Source organism: Gekko japonicus, unplaced genomic scaffold (assembly GCF_001447785.1).
Source record: "Gekko japonicus isolate JY-2015 unplaced genomic scaffold, Gekko_japonicus_V1.1 scaffold1612, whole genome shotgun sequence".
Lineage (NCBI taxonomy): Eukaryota > Metazoa > Chordata > Lepidosauria > Squamata > Gekkonidae > Gekko > Gekko japonicus.
Genome location: NW_015168097.1, coordinates 304,298 through 312,887, shown reverse-complemented (window position 1 = coordinate 312,887; position 8,590 = coordinate 304,298). Strand labels below are relative to the sequence as shown.

General features: G+C 47.9%; 1 protein-coding gene across 1 annotated transcript in view; it reads right to left on the bottom strand.

Annotated features, from left to right (window-relative positions):
- LOC107113429 (tyrosine-protein kinase ZAP-70) overlaps positions 1-8,590 on the bottom strand; it is a 34,012-nt gene that overhangs the window by 19,825 nt on the left and 5,597 nt on the right. Inside the window, exons 2-5 of the mRNA XM_015414756.1 lie at positions 7,735-7,895; positions 4,674-4,812; positions 1,503-1,584; positions 242-282 (exon numbers count right to left, since the gene is read on the bottom strand). Of these exons, the coding sequence (XP_015270242.1) occupies positions 242-282; positions 1,503-1,584; positions 4,674-4,812; positions 7,735-7,895 (423 nt within the window). The remainder of the gene's footprint in view (positions 1-241; positions 283-1,502; positions 1,585-4,673; positions 4,813-7,734; positions 7,896-8,590) is intronic.

The following is an 8,590-nucleotide window of genomic DNA, read 5'->3' as shown; positions in this document are numbered from 1 at the left end:
CCCACCGGCCTTGCAGGTCCACCGCCGGGCCCCTCATGGGGCTCAGCAGTGGAGCTGCAAGGCCGGCGGCGGTGGCCGGGACCGTTGGGGGCGGGGGGTGTGGCCTTATTACACACTTCCGGTGATGTCAGGGGGTGTGGCATATGCTAATGAGTTATGCTAATGAGTTCCCCTAGCTCTTTTTCTACGAAACGACCCCTGGGGGTAGATCCAGAAATCCAAATGTCATCGCTGTACTTACCATTGCAGAAGGGTGAGCTGGTGGGGCTGGCGCTGCTGATGCTAGAAATTGGGTTGGGGGGGGGGAGAGAGAGAAATAAGATTACTGCGTGTAAAAAGGCCTGGATCAGACCAAGGTTGGCTTAGTCCAGAATCCTGTTTCCAGCAAACGCACAGAAGCTGTTGGGAATGGAAGCCCATCCCTTTGTATCTATAGCATCTGGAAGTAAGAGGTAGATGACCTCTGAACACAGGAAGTCCATCGTGGCAGAACCCATTGACCCCAGCGGCTGTCGCCACACCTTGTGGCAGTGAGTCCCACAAGCGAAGCATGCAGAGTGTGAAGAAGGACTTCCGATCGTCTGTCATAACTCTATTGCCCGTGAACTGAATGTTAATGTTACGAAAGAGGGGGAGGTTCACTTTCTCCAGTCCACGCCAGGCCCATAGCCAGGATTTTGTGGCTTTTTGGGGATGCCCCCCCCCCCCGTGGGGTGTGAGTGTGTTCTCAGCGCAGAAAGAAAAGCCATTTAGCCAATGGAAAGCTGTTACCGGGATCGATCTCTGAATTGCAAGCTGTCGACCACTCTAGATGACAGTTCCCAGCTGCTGCAAGTTAATCACTTCTGCAAGCCTAAACAAGCCGGCAGGTGGGGCTGATGACTTCTATAGTCAAGAAAGCTAAAGCTTGGGCAGAAAAACTTACTCAAAGGAGACCATTTTCTTGACACAGGGTTAGAAGGGATCCTAGAGGTCACCTACTCCAACCCCCTTGGCTCAGTGCAGGAATTAGTCAACTACAGAACCCCGCTCTGCTTAAAGCCCTACCATAGGACCTGGTCCACACATACTGTTGGAGCCCACCAATCATTTCCAAAAATGGAGGGCATTTCTCTCTGTGGAACAGAACTTCCCTGACTCCATTGCTGTCCACCAAATGCTGCTCCAGGGGTGGGGGGAGGACCCCCCAGAATAGTATAAGGGTTGAATCAGAAGACTGCAGCAGGATGGGAGAGTCAATCCGCCCTCCCCTTCCATTAGTGGCAATGACCAACAGCATCCACCCATGATTTTCTATGCCACTTTCATGTCTCACCACCTTAGTCCTCTTTTTTCTCAAGTGAAAAGCCCCATTAATTTCTTCCTGCAGTGCCCTTTTCTGCACCTTTCCCGGCTCTGGGGATCTCTTTTTTGAGATGTGCCTTACCAGATGAGGACATGACTTTTTGGAGAAGGGGTTCTGGAGGAGATTTGTTTACCCCCAAGGGGGAAAGGGAACTCACCTGTTGACATAGAGGGGTTTGGGGTGCACTCCTTCAAGTAGTAGATCAGACCATCCGGTTTGAGTTTGAAATACTCGATCAACTGCAGAAAGGGATGTGGGGAGAAAAGGACAATCAGGCCTACGTGAAGGAAAGCCGACCTGGGAGTTTATTACCAGTATTTTTAGACAGTGTCTAGTCATGCCGGCCACATGACCACGGAAACGTCTTCGGACAGCGCTGGCTCTTCGGCTTTGAAACGGAGATGAGCACCGCAACCCTAGAGTCGGATTCGATTGGCTTTCGAGCAAGGGAACCTTTACCTTTACCTTTTAGCCAGGCAAAGGCAAAGCCTTCAGTCAGGCTGAGGCCTATATTATCCGGAAAAATATAAACCACCGCATCGAACTACCATTCCGACAACTGCGTTGGGTTTCAGATATTCCCTTTAAAAAATTATTTGTCTATATTTTTGGGGGTGCATGGTTTCAGTTCTGTGCTTCTAGCTGTTTGGTTTGCGGAGTCGTTCGTCCTGAGGATGAACGCCATGGGACAATGCGCCTCAAAAGCCAATTTATATTCTATGTTTATGCCATTTATATGCGTATACCTGATTTACTGGCGATCGGATAACATTCTCAATGGGGGGGGGGAATCAGTGTGAGGAAAGAGAAAATGGCAGGAAAGCAAAGCATCCTGGGCTTGGGTCCACGGGAAACGTCTATAGACCGAAGGGAATTCTGTCAGCAAATCGGGACTTTCTCATCTCCTTCCTTCTACTGCAGAACAAAATGTCCGCCCAAATGCTACTACTGGGGGGCAAGAGACCCACAGGAACAGCACAAGGGGGAGGGTCTGGAGGTCTGTGAGGAGGGTTGCCAAGTCTCAGTTGGAAAATTCCTGGAGATTTGGGGAGAGGGTCGGAGCCTATGGATGGTGGAATCCAGGAAGAGACGGGACCACAGCAGGGTACAATACAACAGAGGCCACCCTCCAAAGCAGCCATTTTCTCCAGGGGAACCGATCTCTGTTGCCTGGAGGTCAGTTGTGATTCCTGGAGAACTCCAGGCTTCCCCTGGAGGTTGAGGAACACCAAAAACGGCATCCGTGACAAAAATAACGAAGAGTCAATAAAGATAAGTTGCAAAAACGATTACTGTAGTAATTCTGTAGAGCACTTTCTTCCATAATCGCTCACACGCGAATGAATACTGCGCACTGAAAACAATTCTTATCACAATGTTTGCTTTATTTGATAAGTTGATAAGTAGTAATCGATAAGAATTGGGATTGCTACATGCTCAGATAAAGCAACACTGCCCAAAGCAGCCATTGTCTCCAAGAGAACTGATCTAGGTCATCTGGACATCTGTTTGAATAGCTGAAGCCCTGACTGCTACGTCACATTGGCCATACAGGGACCATCTCAGCAGGATATAAGGACACAAAGTCCACCATTTTCTCCAGGGGAACTGATCTCTGCCATCTGGAAAGCAGTTGTAATTCTGAGTGATCTTCATCCCTCACCTGGAGATTTGCAACCATGGTTTACGCCAACAGACACTAAGGGGAAATTTATTTTACCTCAGAACATCAACAGCAAACTGTTTAGAATATTAGAGGGAAAGGCCAGTGAGGCCACATATGCAAATGAGCTCTGTGTTCCGAGGCAAAGGCGAATCAGGCCACATATGCAAATGACCTCTGTGTTCTGACTGGCTGTGGGAGGGAGAGGAACAGCAAACTGTTTAGAATGTTGGAGGCAGGACTCAGGCAAAGCAGCCAGTGGATAGGGAGACCCTCTGAATGACAGATCAGAGAGCAAACTGATTTTGGAGCGTGTTGGAATGTTCAGGGGAGTCCATGACCAAAATAGAATTATATATACCGGAGGATTTATACCCCGCCCATCTCTCTGACGGGCCCCCGAAAGCGGCTTACAACGTTCTCCTCTCCTCCATTTTATCCTCACTTTATCCTCCATTTTATCCTCAGAGCCAGTTCGGCGTGGTGGTTAAGGTGCGCGGACTCTAATCTGGGAGAACCGGGTTTGATTCCCCACTCCTCCACTTGTACCTGCTCGATGACCTTGGGCAAGCCATAGTTCTGATAAGAACTGATCTTGAAAAAGAGCAGTTTCTGTCAGAGCTCTCTCAGCCCCACCTACCTCACAGGGTGTCTGTTGTGGAGAGGGGAAGGGAAAGGAGTTTGTAAGCCACCCTGAGACTCCTTTGGGTAGTGAAGGGTGGGGTATAAATCCAATCTCCTCCTCCTCCTCCTCCTCTTCTTCTTCTTCCAACAACAGCCCTGCAAATGTAGTTTAGGCTGAGTGTCTGACTGGCCCAAGGCCATCCAGCAGGCTTCCATGGCAGAGTGGGGAGTTGAACCTGAGCCTCCCAGAGCCGAGTCCAATGCCCTGATCTCTGCTTGTCCTATAGCAGCTGATGCCCAGAGGTAGACTCTCTCTGAATGTGGATGCTCCATTGAACCACAGAAGACCTGGGAAGGCTGACTGACTGAAGGCCAGTTTGGTGTAGTGGCCAAGAGCGGGGACTCTAATCTGAGAGAACCAGGTTTGATTCCCCACTCCTCCACTTGCACCTGCTGGTGTGACCTTGGGTCAGTCACAAGTTCTCTTGAGGCTGTTCTCTCAAGAGCAGTCCTCGAAAGAGCTCTCTCAGCCCCACCCACCTCACAGGGTGTCTGTTGTGGGGAGGGGAAGGGAAAGGAGTCTGTAAGCCGCTCTGAGACGCCGAGCGAAGGGCGGGGTATAAATCCAATCTCTTCTTCTTTTTTAAAAAAACAATTTTTATTAGGCTATATCAATAAATCAAACTATACGTCACCTTACAAACTGTCATGTATCCCTTTCCCCTAATTACCCACCCCTTCTGACTTCCCACAGTGCTCCAACCTCCAGTCCAAATCTTGTATTTCCCTCTTTTCCCCGTTACTCATTGATCGAATTCTACAGGTAACATAACTTTTAACTATTGTTCTTATATATTTAAACTTATTCTAAATAACCTTCCTTTTTTCAATAGTTATCAAAGCAAAATACCCTGTGTCTGTTGTGGGGAGGAGAAGGGAAAGGAGTCTGTAAGCCGCTCTGAGACTTCGAGCGAAGGGCGGGGTATAAATCCAATCTCTTCTTCTTCTTCTTACAGAGATGCACACACATGTGGAACTCACCTGCCACAGCGTATCAAACTTGGTTCCATCTTCAATGGAGTATTTCCCGGCTTTGTCTTGGTGGATCCGGTAGTGATAAACGGTCTTCCCGTAGACGAGGGACAAAGCGTAAGAATTCTTCTCCTTGCTTTCTCTCATTCTGCGTGGGAGAGAAGGGATCAGAGACGCGTTGGACTCCAAGAACACCTGTGGCGTCTCAAGGTGGGGGAAGTGCTAGGTGAAATGGAACATTCGCCCGTGCATCAAACCCAGCTTCATAACTGGTCTCACGCAAACTAGGCTGGGGCAGAAGATCCCAGGTCCTGGATCTCCAGTAGGGGGCGCTAGGGAAAGCCTGTCTTGGCCTGAGACCCCAGACAGCCTTTGTCAGGTAAAGGAGACCAATTGGTAGGCTTTGCAAGGACTGAAGGGTCTTACTCAATAGCAGGCAGGTTCCTAATGCACAGGACATAGATATATACAAGTCAAACGCTAGGGTCTGCTCTCAGACGGCCCCTTCTCTGGAATCTGCCTTTTTGTTAGAAACAAAACCTCAAAGTACATTTATGAAATTACTCAGTTCTTGACCTCATTAAAAAAAAAGGTATAACAATTCCCAAGCAGTTACAGATCTGTGATAGAAAGGTATGTTGGCGATGTCAAGGGCATTAGCCAATAGGTGCCCACCAATACTCCCTCTAAGCTATGGAGTCTTGTGAGCAAAAGTTCTACTTTGTGAGTTTCTGGCATTAAAGTTGCGAGCAAGCAATTTGGCTACTGTATAGATTAGTTTGCTCTGGAGCCCTCCTTCCTGAGCTAAGGCAAAAAGGTGTGAGCCGGAGGCTAAAAAACTGTGAGCTAGCTCACACTAACTCAGCTTAGAGGGAACACTGGTGCCCACCACAGACAGTTTTTTTTCCCCTGCGGAGTAACTTAGGTTCCCCTGGGGTGTACCTTTCTGTCCATGAGGTGCCAGATCCAAACATTTCTTTTTACCCAGGTTTTTAGCTGAGCATCCCTTTTTGACACTATTGTGGTCTGCTTCTAGCCTGAGGACTGTTTTGTAGAGGTCACTGTAGGCCGCTGAATTGTTTGATGCTGTGTTTGTATGGATAGTTCTTTGGGGTGGGGGTATTTTTGCATTTGTGTGTGTGTGTGTCCCCGTGCCTGGAAGTCATGGCGACCTCTGGCGACTCCTGCCGGGGCATGGGGAATGTTCAGAGAAGTGGCTCGATAGCCTGCCTCTGGCCTCCCGGCCCTGATTTTCTCTGGAGATCTCCCATCCAAATACTTGCCGGGGTCGGCCCTGCTTAGCTTCGAGATCTGACGAGATTGGGCTTGCCTGGGCTATCCAGGTCAGGGCTGTAGGGATAATTCTTATTATCTCGTGAGCTGCCTCAAGAAGGTCTCTGAAGAGGGCACATATAGGTTTTCTAAACAAAGGGTGTAGCTGGATCCTGTCAGATCCTGGAAGCGAAGCAACGGATAAATCTCCACTGCAAGAAACTTTTGCAAATTGGTGTGTTCTGTTTATAACTATCCATCTATAAAGTGCACCGTGCATTATTATAACATCCTAATCAGGGCTCTTTTTGGGCAGGAACGCACAGGAACGGAGTTCCGGCTGGCTCCCGAGTTGGCCACGCCCAGCAGGAGCTCATTAGCATAATAGGCCACACCCAATAGCAGAAACTCATTAGGATTGGCTACATTAGGGGTGTGTGGCCTAACATGCAAAGGAGTTCCTGCTACAAAAAAAACCCTGGTTTTGGACAACAAACAAGGTAAACAGAATAAGAAGGGAAAGGTGGGTGTGGCTGGATGAGCACACTTCTGGTAACATGGGGGTGTGGCCTAATGTGCTAATGAGTGGTGCTGTCAGGGTGTGGCCTAATATGCCCTAAATCACACTCAGTTCATACAATATAACAACTAACAGTCAATTTTGCATCAGTATTTTAAAGTCAAACCCCAACGGGAGTTTCCAGAATTACAAGCCCACTTCTACTTGCATGAAGTCTTCCAGAAGCTTTCATTTATAGTTGTATGGATGCTTACTGCTGGTCCTACAAAAGACACATTGTGCAGCTAAGACTCATGGGCGGAGTGCCTGAGAATAACAGGACCCGTTGGGGTTTGACTGTTAAAATACTGATGAAAATTGACTGTTAGTTGTTATATTGTATGAACTGAGTGTGATTGTTATACAGAAGGTACTGAATATATATACCTGATTAGGATGTTATAATAATACACGATGCACTTTATAGATTGATAGTTATAAACAGAACACATTAATTTACAAAAGTTTCTTGCAGTGGAGATTTATTTGTTACTTGACTTTCCTAACACTGCAGCTCGGGTTGCTACAGATCCTGGACGCTAAGCAGGGTCGGCCCAGGTTAGTACTTGGATGGGAGACCACCAGGGGAGCCCAGGGTCACTCCACAGAGGCAGGCCACAGCAAACTACCTCTGTTCGCCTCTTGGCTTGAAAAGCCCTTGAGGGGTCGCCATAAATCAGCTTGCGACTTGATGGCAATTCCTACCACCACTAAACACACGGATAAATAATCTGGCCCTGCATTTCCTCTGTAGAATAATTTAAGGTGTGTCTTTTATCGTCTGATTTTGTTGCCCCCCTGAACAACCTCCAGGTGTTTTGGTCTGGAGGATTCCGGATTGCTCACTCCGAGGCAGAAGAACATTTGCGTGGTCATGCGTAGCAGCGGGGCTCTTGAGGGGGAAACAGATCTGCATCCGGAGGTCCCGGGATTTTGAAGGGAAGAGCTAGCACCTTGAATGGAACCCAGGACCTCAGTGCCAATATGACCATTCCAGAAATGGTTAAAGATGCTCCCTGCTCTACACGACGGTGGCATGTTCTAGCCAAAGCTTTTGATTAGTCTTCAAGGGCAGTCCCTCCCAAAGCCCATTCGTAGTAGCCAGTCCTCAGGTTTCCAAAAGGGTTGTTTGTGTCTATTCGGTCCAGGATAAGCTTTCACGGGTCCCAACACATATCACAGCAGGACGTTTGACAGCAGTTTTGTCCTACCTTCATGGTGATAATACAAGGCACTTACAAGAATTTCCCATCAGGCTGTGTTCCGGAATATAGCCTGCTTTCTGCTTGCTCCCGGGTGATAGAGCCGTGGTACCATGGCATCTTTTCATGGGCAGTGGTAGCAATGAGCTTCTCTACCTGTGGTGCCTGGCTTATAATGGCCTGTTCCAGAGCATCTCCCTACGGAAGAGAGGGGAAAATCTCTTTTATGTTTCCAAGGATTATCACCACTGGCTTGACACAAATTTTTGAGTCAGGCTAAATATTTATTAGAAAATGTATTTAGAAAATTTGTATGCCGCCTTTCCATAGACTTGCACAAAGTGGCTTATGGTGGGTTTCTTTCAACTTACCATACCTCCCCTTGCTAAACTGGATATTGTCAGGGATCAGGAGTCATATAATGCCACTAGAGGATTAGGAGTCATATAAAGCAACTAGAAATAAAGACCCTTGTATCTGGTGTTAATAGGAAACAGAGAGTGAGTATAAATGGGCAATTTTCTCAGTAGAGGGTGGTAAGCAGTGGAGTACCGCAGGGATCAGTACTCGGTCTGATGCTTTTTAACTTGTTTATTAATGATTTGGAGTTGGGAGTAAGCAGTGTAGTGGCTAAATTTGCAGATGACACGAAGTTGTTCAGGGTGGTGAGTGGTGAGAACCAGGGAGGATTGTAAGGCACTCCAAAGGGATCTGTCAAGGATGGGTGAGTGGGCGTCAACATGGCAAATGGGGTTCAGTGTGGCCAAGTGCAAAGTGATGCACATTGGAGCTAAAAGTCCTAACTATAAATACACATTGATGGGGTCCGAACTGGCAGAGACTGACCAAGAGAGAGATCTTGGAGTCGTAGTAGATAACTCAATGAAAATGTC